The sequence below is a fragment of the Lipophrys pholis genome, assembly GCF_963383615.2.
Source record: "Lipophrys pholis genome assembly, chromosome: 10".
NCBI classification, from domain to species: Eukaryota; Metazoa; Chordata; class Actinopteri; order Blenniiformes; family Blenniidae; genus Lipophrys; species Lipophrys pholis.
Window position 1 is genome coordinate 21,757,462 of NC_137640.1, and position 18,907 is coordinate 21,776,368.

At 41.3% G+C, this 18,907-nt stretch overlaps 1 protein-coding gene across 4 annotated transcripts in view; it reads left to right on the plus strand.

Annotated features, from left to right (window-relative positions):
* Positions 1-263: 263 nt before the first annotated feature.
* Positions 264-18,907, plus strand: part of mast3b (microtubule associated serine/threonine kinase 3b) — a 41,211-nt gene continuing 22,567 nt past the window's right edge. For 2 of the 4 annotated variants that reach the window (XM_080473570.1, XM_080473571.1), the window contains exons 1-4: positions 264-422; positions 2,962-3,051; positions 14,160-14,248; positions 17,741-17,813. In XM_080473570.1, the coding sequence (XP_080329696.1) occupies positions 376-422; positions 2,962-3,051; positions 14,160-14,248; positions 17,741-17,813 (299 nt within the window). In that variant the 5' untranslated portion in view covers positions 264-375. Of the gene's footprint in view, positions 423-2,961; positions 3,052-9,697; positions 9,792-14,159; positions 14,249-17,740; positions 17,814-18,907 lie in introns of those variants that run through there. The other 2 variants (XM_080473572.1, XM_080473573.1) reach the window with 1 other exon arrangement.

Consider the following 18,907-nt stretch of genomic DNA (forward strand, 5'->3'; position numbering starts at 1 on the left):
CACGCACACACCGCCTCCCTTCCCCACCAGTCACATGGAGGTTCGCGGTGACCCGTCGCTGGCTCGGTCTCTCTGGTGGGAGTCGCTCTCCGGGTGCGCGAGGAGGCGGACGCACGAGAACAACAAGAAGAAGTAACGCGCAAAACTGCCCGAGGGTACCTTTCGCGACTTTCTCTCTTACTGCGTTTTATTGTGTCTGTTTGCGGGAAAAAAACAAGTCTCTCCGGAATCGTGTGAAGTGGCTGGCAAACGATCCTCCGCTCGACGGGTTATTTATAGTCAGCCTCCGCCGCGATGAGTGGCAGTGAGCCGGAGAGAGCGAGCGGCGGTCGGCGGTGCTGCTGAGAGGAGCTCCACACACGGAGATCTGCCACGATGAAGTCGAGACGCGATAAACTGAAGATCCCCTCTCTCACTTTGGAGTAAGTTCTGGTTTTTTCATTTTAAATTACGCTCGATTCGTTAAAAAAAAAACAAAAAACAGCCTCCGGTGTTGTTTTCAACTTGAAATGACAGCTTCTCCGAGCTCGTGCCGTACTGGCTGTGCTCAAGTGTCAAACTGACTTGTTCATGCGAAGTGGCTCCAGTTCAAACCTGCTCACTAACGCTGAAGCCACTGTCTCATGTTTCTTCTGAAGATTTGTCGCAGTCTAGTTGAAAGTCTCAGTTTAGCCTCATGTTTTCCAGACAGGGTTACATTTGGAGGGAAGAGGATAGTAACAGGTGTTTCCTCATCAGTGGCCTATATTTTTCTTTCCCTTTCAAAATGCAAGAGTTCTCACTGTACCTAATGCTTTCTTTATCAAAACTTGCACTTTTTATGCATTGATAGTATTCTTAACACTTTCCAGTTCTGTTGTGAGACTGCGTTTTTACACAATTTGGGGCCGGTTAAACTTGTTAAAACCAAACAGCATGAATGCCAGTGAAGTAAAACAACTTAGATGAGAATATCAAGTTTTTCTTTTGTTTCAAAGAGCACATTTTTTAAAAACTTAATTCTGGCCAGATGTTTGACTGTGTTTTAGAGGTACAATGAATACAACACTCTGAATTCTGTCTTTGTAATTTATTTTTCACACCAGCATTATGTCATTTTTTTGTAAACCACACACAACCCCCCCCCCCCCCCCCCCCCCCACAATTCCTGCATGAATCACACACTCCTCAACAGTCTTTAGGAGAAAATATTTGATTTTGTCTTGACTGCTAACCTGTGATTTCGCCATCAAAGGACAGGACTGCAGTCTTATGTCCGCCCACTCTTCCTCCAGAGTGACTGTGGTCTTTTTTTGTACAGAGGGGTGGGGGGTGGGGGGGGTGGGGGGGGTATACCTTCTACCCACTAGATGCCGATCCATAAGGCGTAGGAGCTCCCTGCTCACATCCTCACTCTGTGATCCATCTATCTACCTCCTCCATGGACCATCTCAGCTGAGCATGCGCTGTTTTCATTTCATTTTCATTTTTAGGCCCTCGGTAGCGTCTGTTCCCGCGCAGAAATACAGAGGAGTTGCCACAGTCAGAGAGCAGGGAGAGAGAAGTATTCACAATCATCGTGGAGAGTAGAGGGATGCATCAGCAGCAACAGTCACTGAAACATAACACTGCCTCTAGTGCAAACGTGACCAGATTCACGCAACACTTTTGTTTGTGTTTCGACTTATTATTTGGCAGATGTTCAGTAATCAAGTAAAGCGTTTTGGAAATATTATACTGTAGATACATTCTGTGTCTTGCAGCAAGTTTCAAGTCCTTGTTTTGTAATTTCAATGAGATTCCTGTAAAAATAATTCAGGATATATAGAATTTTTTGGTATTTTGTATTAATTTTTTTTGTGTGTGTGCTTCAAAACAATCCGGCTGACATCCTGGCAGAGCTGCCACTGCGCGTAATGTCAGAGTCTCCCTGAACATCTTGGAAAATTAGATATTCAGTGTGAACATCACCAAGTGACTCAGTCTGAGATTTTCTACTCAATTTACACTCTGGACATGAGCGTCTATGAAGTGCAGATAAAATGGAAATGCAATATGGAAATGATGGATAATTACTCACTGAAGCATTGTTGAGGGCTTTGCTTTAGGGGTCTGAAGGAGAAGATGTGTCAAAATAAATGATTAAAAACAACAACAACAACAATGTAATGACTTGCATGTGTTGTGTAATTACCAGCCAAAACTACAGAGTCTTTGTGTAAGGAGTTGTTTTTCCTTCATCCTCGCTGCATTACTATGACAACACATTCATTAGCGTTGTGATAGCCAGTGCTGTGTTGAGCACTGAGAAGCTTCTGCAGCACTGAGACAATAGCAGCTTTGTAGAGCCCATGGAAATCAATAGGAAAAAACCCCTGTGCTGGGTCACATACAGACTTGAGGATGGCTGAGTGGGTTAAGCATGCATATTTTGGTGAGGAAAAAAAAAAGACGCGATAACGAGCGATGCAGCGAATAATTTCAAAATAGATTGAATAAAGAATTTTATATTTACTGTGCACAGGAGTCGCAAGTGTGTTTTTTCGAGATGTGTTTATAATCCTGCTAAATGTCACTGGAACCACATCTGTATCGGCATCGTTTGAGTTAGTGTGGTGCCAGAGAACAGACACTCCTGCACAGAGTTAAATGTGGCATCAGAGGTTGTTCAGTATATGCATGCTGGGTGATGAAATTTCCTTCCTGGTGTGTTGACACACTGCTGTTGACTTATTCTTGTGTAAGAGCTCACATGAGATTGGAAGGAGCTGGACAATCACACACATCTGATGATGGATCTAACAATCAGAGGAAAAATAACACCAAGTGACAGCGACATCACTCCGTGGCCAGGGAGTCTTCAGCTGCTGGTAGCAGCGGTGGACATCAACCTGCAGTCTAGAAGCCAACGCATGAGAGATGCTGGCGTGCCAACATGCTGAGTCAGCGCATTAATACATGCAACCATGTCTTGCCTTACAGTTTATCACCCACTTGCCAGAGCCCCACCCTCCTGAGCCCCTGCAGTCCATGCAGCCCATGCAGCCCCTTACAAACCCTTCACCCCTGGAGGTAAGACAGCCAGGTCACACACAGACTCTCTCTGCATGCAAAAAAACAATTCTGCAAAACACACAGTTAGCTAGTCTGATCCTTTATTAACGGATGTTGTCTTTTTCTTCTGGCACATACTTCCATTTCTCCGCACAGACACATCTATGAGCCCCACCATTGCATAATTTGGACACTGTAGTTTGTCATAAATCTCTCCACATACAGTAAATCAGCCTCTGTAAATTACAAAATACTGTATTGATATTTTATACAATTAACAAAAATATAAATGCAACACTTTTGTTTTTACTCCCATTTTTCACAAGCTGAGCTGAACTCAGAGATTTAAGACTTTTTCTATGTGCACAAAAGACCTATTTATCTCAAATGTTGTTCACACGTGTCTAAATCTGTGTTATTGAGCACTTGTCTTTCGCTGGGATAATCCATCCACCACACAGGTATGGCATATCAAGATGTTGATTAGACAGCAGGATTATTGCTCGTGTGTCTTCGAACGGACACAATAAAAGGATGGACACTCTTAGGGCGTGTTCACATTCCCCTGTTTGATGCGGACCAGAGGTCTCTTTAGGGACTTTCCGGGAAAGTCTGTTTCGTTCGGGGAAATGTGAACGCACCCTGAACTCGGTTCTAGATTTTTCAAAGAGGAATCTTTACCGCTTCAAAACACCGGTCTCGGTCGTCTTTGAAACAGACTTTCGAGTGGGCGGGGTGAGGGTTGAGGGGATGTGACGTGGAACGCAATGCATTTTGGGTGTGCGAATCTGAGAAAGAGGTGGAAAAGAAAGCGGGAGTCCTGTAACATTTGTTTTCTCCTGGAAAATTACTCATGCACAGATGTGGATTAGCGAGGAAGTGGTTCCTTTACAAGCGATCGTTCTAGCGGATGGGGTGAGAGGACGGGGAGAACGTGACGTGCGCAATGCATTCTGGGTAATAAACAAACAGCTAACCCCGCGAATCAGAAGAAGCAGACGCAGAAAGAAAAAGTTGGAAAATATCTTGCGGGTAGACATGGAGTAGTGAGGAAGAAGTAAAGAGGAAGAAGTAGTGAAAACGACGCTTATTGATATCTGGTCTGAAGACTATATATTGTGGTTGTTTGTGGCTACCCATTAGCCACGGGGTAACTAGCCTAGCCGGACTAGGACTTCCGGTTTCGGTCTGGACCAATCAATGAGCTGTGTTTCTTCTTCATGTCCTCTCTGGTCAGTGTTCGTGTCGGGCGACAGCGCCACCAAACTAGCAGTTGTTGTAATTGTGTCACATTTTACAGCTGGATTGGTCCGGTCTCATAACTGAATGTGAATGCCACCCGAACCAAATGAAGGTGATGGTTGTGGATGAATGGCACAACAATGGGCCTTCGTCTCTCTGCACGTTCAAAATGCCATCAATAAAATATACTTGTGTTCGTTGTCCATAACATACATCTATCCATACCATAACACCCCCCTCCTGTCATTGTGAAGCAGAATTCACCAAGCGTTGGATTGTTCACCCACTAATAGGGAACGTGAGCTGGGTTTAGACTGTCATGAGACAGGTTAGTTTTACCCTACTGATGATGTGTTGTTGCAAGCTACTCACCCACACGACGCCACACACGCTGTCTGCCATCTGCCTTGTGCAGTGAAAACCAGGATTCATCCGTGTAGAGAACACCTCCCCAAAGTGCCAGACGCCGTCAAATGTGAGCATTTTAACACTCAAGTTAGTTACGGTGACGAACTGCAGTCAGGTGGAGACCCCGATGAGGACGACGAGAGGCAGAGGAGCTTCTCTGAGGTGGTTTCTCACAGTTTGCGCACTCTTTCAAAACATGCTACACCTGTGGCATCGTGCTGTGTGATAAAACTGCACATTAGAGTGTCCTTTTATTGTGGCCAGGCTAAAAGGCCCAGTTACATGCACCAGGGTGTTTACTAATCCGGTTTGGGCCTTGTATTTACACAAAAAACACCCCATCACAAAGTGTGATGTAAATATCTGCCTATCCCCCTTTAGATGCAACTGGAGACATGGACTTTATCCATATCTCCACTGTGGCCGGAGTTTTCAGGAATAATCGTTTGTGGCCTTAGACAAATTTGTGAACAATACTTAAGAGAAATAGGCCTTTTGTGTACATAGAAAAAGTCATTATAGTACAGTTCATGAAAAATGGGAGCAAAAAAGTGCATTTATATTCTAGTTCAGGGTATAGACCTTCAGTTAATCACTTATGGACTTCAAGGTGAAAATGAGTTGACATTTACGTATAATCTTTACAGAATATATGAAATTTAATTTTAATTTGCAGCCGTTTTCTCCAGACAATTTCAAAATCTGTGAAATTTCAAAATGTAAATGCAATATTTATGGTAAACTGACTGTCAGTAGTAATCCTCAAAGCATTTTACACCCATACATTCAGAGTGTGAAACTAAAATTGAGTAACTCCAGCGAGAAAGGAAATGTGCTGTAAGTCACAGTTGTTTCTTTGTGTGTATTTTGTGCTTCTGTTTCACAGTGAAGACTCCCCATTTATTAGTTGTCTGTAAGTCTTTGTGGGTTGCTTGGCAACGGTGCTGAGTGTTGAGGAGGAAGGCAACACTGCAAACAGGGGCGGTTGCATCCAGCATGTTTCTGGATGTGTGAGCAGCGCTGGGCTGTCACCAATTAGTCAGCAATGAATCTTGTCTGCTCTATTGAAAAAAATTGCAAATTTAACTGGAAACGCAAGAAATGTCTTTCAAACACGATGAATAGGACTTGACTTTCACACAGCTGTAATCTGATGCTACGTTATGTCAGGGGCATAGTATTCCACACTCATGGCCTCCCCACTTCAATATACCATCTGGAAACATGCTTCTTCTCTGGCTTTAGCTGTGTGTATTTGGATGTCTCCTGATACATTAACTGTGGAGCAACTTGGCTTGATACAGATGGTCGGAATGGGATTTGCAAAAAGAAAAACAGAAAGGTGGGTGTGTGAACTGGTATGACAATCATAGTTCTACATATGAAGACATACCCACATGACTTCCACTAAAAACCTTTAATTTGTTGCTAAGTATGAGAATAAACATGCTGACTCTTAGTGTGACGTAAATAGTGTGACTTCCACTCTTAGGGTGGAAAAGGCCAGCAGCCCTACTTCACTTGTACAAACATTGATTTGATGTGTGTTCTTTAGTCTGCAGATCAAGAAGATCTAATTACTGTGGGAAATTTTTATCTCGTCGTAGTCGTTTTTTTTTAAGCTGATCCCAGAGCCAGATCGCATCCTGGTGATGGTGGAGAAACATGTTTTAAAGTGTCTTTTAGGCTTAATTATTTTGAGTTATGATTTACAAAGCAAATGTAAAAAGAATAATTTAGCACATTTCTGAATTTCTGAGAGGAGGTACAATGTTGATCATAGTAACTAATCACTGAATGTTCACATATGTCCCAAGGTGGCCTAAATATTCTTGATAATACATTCTAACATTTGAACAGTGCGAAAAATATAAAGTTTCCCAAACTTATCTTTTAACCAAGTTACAAAGATACTTGGCTGTCCTTCGTTGTCCATCGTTGCTACCATTCTTTTAAAGTTCATGTTTTTTGGACTGTGGAGGAAACCAGAGTACCCGGAAGAAACTGTATTTGGACCCACAGCCTTCTTGCTGTGAGGCGGGAGCACAAACCACTGCACCACCGTGACCCATAGCTGAGTCACATGATTAAACCTGCCTACAACATCAGAAACATTGCGCATTTGAACTTGTAGTGTTTACAATATTTCAGGCTACTTCTGAACCAAGCGCTGACTGCGAAACCCAAAAGAATGGATGATGATAAATATAGTTGATGCTGATGTCGTGAGGCATGAGTAGTAGTTGTAAAATCTTTATTTCCCCCGTGTGGATTCTGATAGAGTAACTTTAAGAAAATCCAATCAGCCTGTTAACAGGGCGATCACATTGCCACACATCTGATACAGATCTGATTGATTTCCATGTGAATGAGGCCTGTCTCCGATCTCAAAATATCTGAATGCATGTCTTTTTCCTGCTTACGTTGTCCAAAAGCACATCCAGTCTGAGCCACATAAGAGCAAAAAAATCTAAATTCGGTGACATTAGACTAACCAGTGTGAATAAGATCTACATGGTGGGGAGCTCAGGTAGTTAAATACCTGAGCTGGTTCAATTCCTTTCATATGCCTCCAACTTAAGAGCATGCATAGGCCTAGAAAATACATTTAAATACTTTTTTTTTCTTTTTTCGATCATTTACCCCATGAACTTAAGAGGAAAACATATTTTCAATTGATAGTAACTATTTCAGAAACAAACACTAATGTATCCCTTGAAAAACAACATTTTAAATGCCCTGCACTGATACGCACTCAAATTGAAGCACGTGTGGAAAAACACAATGGACTGTACCACTTTGTAAAAGTTTGTCTGGAAACACCCTCTAAAAGGTTCCTATTGGTACAGCCCAAACAACATCTTAAGATGCTTTCAGGTTGTGTAGGAATTTTCAAGTGATGACAAGGTAATAGGAACCAGTCATGTAAAGCTTTTTTTCTACTGCTCATGTTTGTACTCTACTCTTTACATTGTTGCTGCACTGTCTGAACGAATTGCCACGTCACACAAGTTCTCTCAAGCTAAGAGAACATCATTTGTTTAAAGTTGTTTAAAGTTTTGTCAAATCTTAGACAATGAAATTCAGTTAAAATGCTTCAGAGGCTTCTAAATGTGTCGAATGCAGTAGTGTCACATTATTGCTCATATGTAGCAGTATTTTACACAAAGTAGCTTTATCTTGGTTAAGCTTCACATGCCACAAGCAAGATGCGAGCTACAGGAAAAAAAATGTTTAGTTCTTCTTTCAGTAAGCGTGTGTGGGAGACAGTGTAGGTCAAACGCTCACGCCTACAACCTTTAGCTGTGTTAGTATTTTGCTTTTGTTTGCTGTGTAATCAGAGCTGTAACAGTCTGTTACTGTCTTTAGCTGCACTATGGGCAAGATGATACCTCTGCCACTGTTGCTAAAAACAAGAGGGGTAGTAGTCACACACGAAATAACTTAGGCTGACGAACAAATCCAAGTATTCTGTGTGTTGTCGAATATTTAAATAGCATAGATTATTATCTTTAAAATTATGTTTTATTCCCTTTGCAACATGCTCCTAAAACTATTGAGGGTTTTTCAGACTTATGGATTGGCTATGTTTTTGACATAGTTCCTTGTAAATTCATTGTCTTTAAATAGCTCTTTGTGATTTGTTACCCCCTTTGAGAAATTGAAATGAAATTATGTTACTAAGCATTGACCTGGGAACTGCATTAGTCAACACGTCAATGTTATTACAACAGAAAAATTATATATGGTATGTATAGTCCAGAAAGAAAACCACCACAAGAACTAACTAAAGTTGACCATCAAGGGGAAACACATACATGAAAAACTTTGGATCGGATGATGCTAAAGAGTTTAATAAATCTAATTTGATTACAGAACGACCACATGCAGACAAAACAGGCAAAAAAGATGCAAAATTACCACAAACTCTCATTGGATGATTGACCAGACCTGAGTAAATAAAAGTGTGACAACAAACTGTCATTACAATGCTGACAAAACAACCAGAAAGAGACACAGATAACAAAAATCAGAAACTAAGTGACTATAATGAATATCAAAATGAGATGTAATAATGATGAAAATTTAACATTTTAAAAATATGTGACCTGATTAAAAGCTAATTTGAAATTACTAAAAGTATATAAAAATGACGCAAGAAAACAAGAGTACAAAAGCATGATACAAAAAGAGAAGACAACTATTTCCAAGTTTTTAGAGGCCATCATTCATTAAAGTGACCAAAGTGGAACAAGCAAGGGCAAAAATGAAGCTATGCAGCAATAAAGAGCTGTAAAATGGTGCCAAACAACTGCATTATACTCCAGTGGGAGACAGGTCTGTACTTTTTTTTTTATTTTTATTTAATTTTAATAAATTAATCATGTTTTACAACCATACTGCATGCATTATAATATTCCATGCAGTATGAGTACATGCATTGCATTTCATATAATAGTAATTACATTTGAATTTCAATGGACTGCTTACATTTTTTGACGTGTCCGGTCTAAAGGTTTTCGATTATCTTTGGGAATTCTTCTTTAGTTTAGGATTGAGATGAGCGTTGTCTCTGCAGCTGTGTGAAGCTGAAGATAACGAGCCGGCCATGAACGCAGCACCAGGCTCCAGCTCCCCTCAAACGCAGCCACATTCTCTCCGGACCTTGAGTATGCAGCTGCAGCGCATGGCTCGATAACCGGAAACAAAAGAATAAAAAAACGAACAAACACAACAACACGTCGTCATGGGGGACATGCTCCTGGATCAGGACTTCATCCGGAGATGTTACAGGATGTAACGGCTGCCCCGGGACCCCGGTGAGGCGGCGGACGGAGTCGGCGTGAATACAAAGGGACCCGCCGAGAAGAGGAGGCGATGGTGGGGAGACGAGCAGCAGCAGCAGCAGCAGCAGCAGCAGGAGGAGGAGAAGGAGAAGGAGAAGAAACAGCGGGATTCACAGTCAGCCCAGCCTCCGTTCTTGTGAAATAGGACCCAAACTTCAAGAGAACCCCGTCCAGCATGTCGGATCCGAGTCAGTGGTGTGCGGTCCCGAGCCACAACAAGTCCCGGTTCGTCCCGGGCGCGCTGCTGAAGCGCTCCAAAAGGTAGTGAGCAAGAGTTGTGATGTGCAGGATCAAACTCCTTCGGCTGGATGTTTTGGGGGCTTTTATGTTGTGTCAAAGCGGTGTCGTGTGTGGTTTTTAAAAAAAGTTTTTTTAAGTGTTCGCGGCTGGTCTTTGTTCACGTCTCTCTCTTTGTGGTTTATGGCTTGTGTGGTTCACTCGTTGTGCTAAAAAAAAAAAAAAAAAATGCTAAAAACATGAGCTAGCTCCCGCTCCTCTCCCAGCCAGGGTCTCCACCTCAAATCTCACATTTCAACAAGAAACTACTTTATCTAGAGCTGCTGGAACACACACCAGCTTTTAAGTGCCTTTATTTCAAAGTAGACCGTGACATTTTAAGACTGCGTCCTTTGTTGAAGTTGTAGCTCTACTGTACACTTTAGTGATGCTGCAGCTCAGCACGTTAAACAATGTGGACAGGTCAAAGGTCAAATAAAGGCTCAATTTGTGAAGTATGTTAGATGAACTGGTTGCTCTCAAGACTCTGGAGTATGCTGATGATGAGTGTTTATTTAATTGCAATGCCATGTTAAGGGGGTTGACTGGGGATAAAAGCTGTTAACTGGTAGATCATGCAAGCCTTCACACACGATCACGAGAGATTATTTTCATCAATAGCACCGAAATAAAGATTTTCTTTCATAGGTTGGTTTAAATTTCCCATCTCAAAACTAGACCCTTTGTCCTACCTGGTCCTGATAATTATATAATCCTAAAGATACAACAATTAAGAAGCCAGTGATTCCAAATTTTGGATGCTTCCATGCATTTAATATTTACATTCTTGAATACTCTTGCTTTCTTGAATAATCAAAATTGGCCCGGAATGTCTATCATTGTCACTTACCATGTTGATATATGGTTGCGTGGGAACTGAAAATTTCCTAACCATCTTTCGGCAGTTAATGCAGATTGACGGCCAAAGTTTATTCAGGTCAAAAATCCAAATAGAAGTTTTGATATATCTGCTAAAATGGAATGTTCACATATGTTGGGGCTGTGTGTGCTGAAATGTTAGAATAACGACTTGAAAAACATCAAATTTGAAAGATAACGGTTAATGCCTGGACCTTTAGTTGATTCTGTAGGTCTCCCTCCCTCAATTTACAAACACATTCAAACATGTACAGTGTCTTGGACATCTGTGTCTCAAGCTGGCCCGGCTGTTACTGTCGGTGTGTGCGCACACACGCCCTTCCAGCCTCCAGTCTGCAGAAAGGAGGGTGTCCCTCTGTGTTTTATCTCTCGCCAGATCCCCTCGTCATCTGACAAGGTCACACTCTCTTTGTAGCCACCTGCAGATCAGAGTTGTTGTTGATATTCCTCAAGGCGGAGTTCCTCACAAGGCGGTAATCATCTTATTGATTAAGTTAAATCTCATTGGGCAGAGACACAAAAAAGCTGCAAAAAAGTACGGCTGGTGTGTTAAAGAGTGTTAAGAAGGTTTTGTTTTCTTCAGGCTTTGTTTCATAATATCCTGCCCGACACACATTGCGTTATGAGGTCAAAGCAGTTCTGTAACTTCTGACGGAGAAGATCTCTGTGATTGTTGACGACTACTAAAGCTGATTGATTGGTTGGCCTGAAAACCTCTCCTTGTTGGCGCACTCAGTTGAATTTGTTCCATTACTACGGCGTGCAGGAGATAAAAACATTCAAGAAGAAACTAGCAAGTACTTGACTGTAGTGTGGGTGTAAAAACGCTGCCCTCCAATGCTGATATACTCCCACCAACATGCAAAAACATGAATCTTCAAAATCAAAGTATATCTTAGGTCTGCTCTAGACTCTGGAAGGTTTCTTTATATGGTTTCTTTGGACGAGGGCTTATCTGATTTTGACAACCTCAAAACTGACGATTCCAGAAGCCTCATATCAGGAACCACTCCTGGAGAATATACTGTGCAGATTTATAAATACAACTCTTCTTTAATGTAATTGATGTGGTGGTGTTATTTTTTTATTTTTTTATTGTATATACAGAAATGTTTTTATCATTTGGAACTTCAAATCATTTTTATCTAGTCATTAACAAAATGTGAAGAAAAGTGCTGCAGATGCTTCCCTGTTTCATGTGTGAGCTTGTTCTAAAAACTGAGAGGGTTGATGACAACTCTCTACACGTCTTGAAGTTTGGATTTACTGCGTGGCATTACAACAATTAATCAAAAGAGTAACAGCCAGATCATTTGATAATCAACATTGTAATTACTCATGTAGGATCAGGTAGAACAAAAAAACACACAAATGCTATGACATCTTTGCAAAAAAAAAAACATGTTTCTTATCAGGAACCAACAGGCATGTGTAGTTGAGGACCCCCATGCAAACACACTCTTGTTTATCTGCCATGAATTCAACCAGCAAAATATGTAGCCTCCAGCAGGTCTGCTGGTTCACACTTTTAATGAAAAATATTCCTCTGAAAGAAAGTTGGAAAGTAGAAATGAAACAACAGTCAAAAGTGTTTGACTATAGACGAACCGGATGTGTTTTTGGTGTTATTCACTGTTCAGCAACAGCCAGAGCTTAAGAGATAACAGTTTGCTACTTAAGAGGTCAAGGGTCCTGTTAATCCACCCAGTGTTGCACTGGTCTAATGCTTTTCTGTCTTCAGGCCATTACTTGGCAGACACACAGATGCATACCCACTCACTAGTTTCCTTCAAAGCAGCTTGGTTTACTTTTAAGCATGTAAAAGTGGAAAAATAGACACTTTAAGTGACTGTTGCTGTTGACACGGACCAGTAAGAATTTTAGCAGAAACCTGGAACGAACTTGAGAGCTTAAGATGCTTAGTGGCCCTGCTTTGTGTTGAATCAAAGAAACCATTGGGATCCTTTTTTCATCTGTATACTGCAAAAGCAAAAACAAAAGAAACAAAGATGACTTGCTTGTGGTGACCTGTGATACAAATTTAAAGTTCAAATCTGGTCTTTTTTTTAAGTCTTGGTTCAGCTGTTTACAAGAAAATGTTTTTATCGGGAACTTCCTCCTAAAGTCTGACATCAGCGAGGGTTTGTTTGCTCAGTGTGAGTTTTACTTTCTATACGCAAATGGTCTGTTTGGAATCCAGTAAACATTTATATAGAAGTTAAAACATGGTAAGAGTTTCTCAACTTTATTTTGTTTTTAATTAAAAATAAATAAATCAATACGAGTGTTAAAAAAAACACTAACAAGGTCTGTGCCATATGGAAAAATTAGTGATCAATATGTATGTTTTGGGTGATGCTTTTATTTTGACCAATGAGTCTTACATCAGTAGCTGAACTGGGGCAGGAGATAGGACACTGCTGACAAAAAAATACTTTTGAAATCACAAGACATAAATGGTAATCGTCATGTTTAACGTGTGTGTATTATTACTTTTATGAAAACAGTTTAAAAGCAGAATCAAACCCTGGCTGATATTTTTTGAAAGTGATGTGTGTATTTTTTTTTTATTCCTTGTGAATGTCCAGGTATAGGAAATACATTTTGTACACAGCCTCTGTTAGATGATGTGTTTTAAAAAAGAAAACTTTGTATATCGTTGAACAGGTCATTTATCCAACAACCTGTTGAAACAGTCTTCAAACAATGCGATGAGCTGATTGTGTCACTATGTGTGTAAATTCACAACAGACTTTTTAATAGTTTGCTTTTTGGTATGTGACACTTTCCCTGTCATAGGGTCGAGTTCTGTTCAATTATTTATACCAAATATTATTCCTGTCCCAGTAGAGGTCAAAGCCACTTCTCCAGCAGAGTGGACACAACTCAGTTGTAAGAGTGGGTCATCACTGATTTCTAAGATGTTGGCAGTTTGATCCCTTAATGTCCTTTTCAATATGTCAAACCATGTAGCAAGAAGTTCTGGTTGAATGCTGGACTTTTTGCATTCTCATGAAGTAAGATTGGTGGCAAGAAATTACATTTATCAATATGTGCTGGTGACAAGGTTTTGATAAAAAAAGCTCTCACATCCGGGCACAATAAAACATTTCTTCTCATGCCTGTCTTCTCAAACTCTCTCATGCATTTCTGCCCCTTGCGCCACTCTGCTGTTGTCATTGAGAAAATACGGTGAACGCTTATTATCGTAGTCGACCTACATTTGTTTTTACTGTGATCCTGTATTGAAATCAGTTTAAAAGTCGAATCAAACCCCAAATCCGTGTCCTTAAACATACCCACGAGATTACACTTTTGTTTTTCTAGACAATTTAGTTGCTTTGAATCTCCTCCTACCCACTCGTGCACTTTCACAGTCAACATGCAAACTACCGCACAGACATTTCCATGCATATTTTGTGTATTTAGCCTGGCTATCCAATGACTTCCCTCTTTCCCCTTTTGTGTTTCCAGCTGTCGCAGCAGCAATCGGAAGAGCCTTGGTGTTGGGACGCCCTCACCGACTCTGTCCCGACCACTGTCCCCACTGTCCCTCCACACTGGTAAGATCTGGTTGAATCCCTTCACTGTGTTTTTGTATGGAACGGGTTAGACAGACATGACGGTGCAGATTACCAGATTGGAGCTTGGTGACATTATCTCGCAGCCATCGCGTTAAAGGAGAAGGCTTGTGCACAGTCTTCCTCAGAAAATCCAAGTGTAGTGTTGTGTCCTGATTTTTATTTGGACATGAAAATTAAAAAAAAAAAATTCTATGTCTTTAAATAAATGTTAAGTTTACAACATTACACAAACAGTTTTGGTTCATCTTTATTTTATGGTAAGAAAGCTAAGAATACAGGACCAATAAACAATGAGTGACTGTAGCGTTTCACACAAATGTTTGTTAAATCAGGATATTTTGACACAAAAAGACAAGACTATTGGGAAACCTGCACAAGCTATGCACAAAGTAGGATAGCGAGTATTACCGGAACAAGGGGTTTAGGAATTCTGGTCTGCGGTGTCTGTTCAGTAGTGGGAGACCAAACTGTCCCAGTCCCAGTGAGTGATGACTCTGCATCTTCAAATTTGAATACGTTTCATATCAAATTAAAGGTGCTGCTCCTTTGTGCACCTACAGTGCACATAATCTAAGTAGTACACATAATATAAAGGCACATATAGTATAAATATAAAGTGTAAAAAAGGTAAACAATGGAACACACAGACACTTTATAAAATAATCATTTCTAGTGCTCGCCAGAAGGCATCAGTTGGAACAGGTGATGAGCTGAGTGGGAGGCGTCTCTCAACAATGGCAGTGATCCTTCTCAGTCATCTGGAGCTGGCAATCTCTTCCAGGGAGGGCAGAGGACAGCCAGTCATTTTCTTGGCTGTGTTTATGGCCTTCTGCTGGGCAATCCTGTCTGCAGCCGAGCTCCCAGCGCACCACAGTGAGATGCAGTCCATGAGTACGCCCCTCAATGGTAGACCAGTAGAAGGTCACCAGCAGCCTGTGATCCAGTTTCTTCTTCCTGAGAACAATGAAGGACAGTAATCTGCTGGGCCTTCGCCATCACTGCCTCAGTGTTTGCAGACCAGGTCAGCTGTTCTTGAGACGTGGACTGCCAGGAATTTGAAGGAGGACACTGTCTCCACCACGTCCCTGTTGATGTGAAGTAGGGCGTGGTCCACTCTGGTCCTGCGGCAGTCTACAAAGTCCTCCTTTGTTTTTGTGGTGTTCAGCGACAGGTTGTTGGCTGCACGCCACGTGGACAGATGTTCCACTTCCTCTCTGTCGGCAGTCTCGTCCCTTCCTGTGATGAGACCCACCTGGGTGGTGTCTTCTGCAAACGTGAACATGGAGTTGGACGGGTGGGATGGTACACAGTCATGTGTTTACAGAGCGTACAGGAGAGGGCTGAGCACACATCCTTGTGGAGAGCCAGTGCTCAGAGTGAGGGTGGAGGACAGGAGGGAGTCCAGTCTCACTGACTGTCGTCTGTTAGTGAGGAAGTTCTTTATCCATGCACAAGTCCAGCAGTTTTTAAGAGAATGGAGGCTGTCCTTGATGTGACGGGAGACCAGCGTCTCAAAACACTCCATCACCAGTGATGTGAGCGCGATGGGCCTGAAGTTGTTCAGACTGCTGTTTGAGTGTGTTTTGGAGACATGGACAATGGTGGCTGATTTGAGGCAGGCAGGGACAGATTGAATTACCTGGTGAGGACTTTTGTTTGTGGTTGAGTAGTCCGGTATCCTTTAAAATCCTGCAGGATGCTTCTTGTTGTAATTGTTTTTAGAAGAACTGCATGGGTAAGTGTGTATGAGCCTCTTTGTAAGTGCATGTTAATGTGAATTTTTATATTTACTTTGAACCTGGTGCTTTGCCATTGCTAACAATATAAATGCACCCGTCCCCCCTAGTTACTGCCCCAGTTCAGATTGAAAACCCACAAAATACTCATACTCAATTATTCCTACCTGTGGTATTTAGGCAACATGTCCTGCTTGGAACACTTAAATAGGCTTTTCAAATGGCCCTCATGGTGACCACACATGCACAGCACAGACACACACACACACACACACACACACACACACACACACACACACACACACACACACACACACACACACACACACACACACACACACACACACACGCACACCACATTATGATATTAAAATACATCCAAATCATTTAGCTTCACAAGCTTATTGAATTGGTCTGAGTGCGTGTTAATATATGATAATGTCAAAACAATATTTACCATGAATGGTCGATTTACAGCTCATGAAAACAACGTGTCCAACTGGAATATATAAATTATTTTGACTGCAATAGGAACTGCTAAGCAAACTAAAAACAAACAAAACAATGTTGGGAGGTCCACGGGGGTCACAATGAGAATTGAACCCTTACTTGGCTTCTCAGAAGTGGGCACTCCTTTAGGACATTTACTGAGTTGCATGTTGCTCAGGTAGCAGCTTCTCAAATGAATGTTTGTAAGCTGTAAGTCACTTGACCCTCCACAGGGCCTCTAATACTAGATTAAGCTACTCCAACTCCTGTAAACAGCACCTCAGAGAGCATCTGGTTTGCACCGCTAAGTATTCAGACAAGTTCTGCTGACCCAGAAAACACCTGTTATCAAAATGTAGCCAAGATATATATATATATATAACACGTCTGCATCGTCTGAGCTCAGTCGGGGAAGTTCTGAGAAGAGGAATAAAGTGAAAGAGGAAGAAATCTTCAATGTCATTTGAAAGAAATGCATCAACTTGCTCAAGTGATTTTTCTCACTGTTGCAGCACGAGATGTACTGCTGATTGGACGTGGTTTAGCTCAGTCAGTAAAGAAAGGTCATATATCACACATCATTTTCATCCTTCAACAAAAGAAAGACTTTCGGGGGTTTTGGCTTTATCCCATGCTCTTAGGTGTAAAGAAAGTGGGATTACGTTTGAATGACAGGAGATTTCTGAAAGCTTGGTGTCGTTCTGTTTCCGAGTGAGCAGCTGATGTAGAAACAGCTCAGCCCCTTTACGCCACCAAGCAGCTGCACTCTATGAAAAGAGTTTTACTCAAGAGCCGCTCATAGCTGCAGTGTATAAACGTGCTCCTTTTTGAACTCAATCATCCCAAGGATTACCTAATCACAGACAGAGCAATCAGCTCTAATGGAGTACTCATCCACTTGTATGTAAACAAACCCGTGTCCAGCATACCCAGAGCTCCAGTCTGCAGCTATCCTAAGCACAATGAGACCTCCACTTGATTTAAGAGTGCTAAACAATGTGTGTAATTTTGGAAAAGGTAACACCAAGATAATCAATAGGATCACTTTGAGGTGATGGCTAATGCTGCTGGTTTTCCTGCGATTTAGAGGATCCTGCATAGACGTGTCATCACTCTTTCTTATTTTTTTATTCTTTCAGGAAAGATTTACTCGACTCAATACAACCATGTGGTCGCCTCTGTTCTATTTTCACAGCTTTGTTATTACTATTGTGAATAATACCTCGCTGTGACTTTCCTCTTTCAGCTGCAAGCAGCCCTCTAGACAGCCCTCGAAATGTCTCCACCAGCACCTGCCTCAACTTTCCATTCGCTCGAAGGTATGTCTCTGCACACTCTCTGCACACTTTCACTTCTTTGTCAATCCCCTCGTATCCCAAAGAAAACTACTGGTTTCATGGCGTTTTAGAATTTTTAAGTGTGCGATTCCATTTTGAAATGGTTTATTGATGAAACCACATTGATGTCTTTTAATTAAAACAAAATTGGAGTGACCAGACATTCAAACTACTAGTGTAATGGAACTGTTATTACCTCGGCTGTTGACTATAAATGATCATCAATTATTCCATTAGATACATGTTTTACTGTGGACAGTTAACTACAGAACTGCCTGAGTTTTGCATAATAGGCCTTGTGTCACACCACCAATTACTTTGGATTCTTTTAATAGAAGTATGCCACACCTGTACTTACCCTGAAATTACTTTTGGTTTTACTATAAAGAAAGGAAAAAAAAAAAACCTTTTGGAAATTGGTCTTGACTTGTGATTTTACTACAGTTGCTGCTTCTTTGAACAGAAAGAAAACACATTTTTTACAAGAACATGGTAATTTCAGTGTACTAGATACAAGTTATTTGATTTGAGACATCCCTTTCTAAACATATCGACAAAACACTGGCATTTCTGAAAACTCTTTACATTTAGATTTTGTTATCCTGTTGAAATTTCTTGAATGTTTTGGGCCGCAGGTTAAAAAACTAAAGGCTTTCTTGTCATTAATGTTGTTGGCTATGATGTTTTTACTAAGTTGACATAAATAACCTCAGAAATGATCAAATAAATAAAGATAACTTTTTATATAGTGACGTAGTAATATGTAATAATTCATAATTATATAACGTTAAGCAATTAAAACTTAGAAATGAATATATGAAAGAATAAATGTAACGCTTGGCCTCACTGAGGGTTTCTGAGAGATGTGGTGTGCGTGCTGTAGGGAGCTGGGGGGGGATGCTGACTCAGCCTCAACCTCAAGTGTTCACCCCCCCCCCCCCCCCCCCCCACTCCCCTCCGCCAGGTCTTCTCTTACTGTCCACTCCTCTTCAGGAGGATCGGTTCATTTGGAAAGAGGGGTGCCCCGAAGCCCACGTACATATCATTCGGCTGCGTTCCCATGGCAACACGCTCGT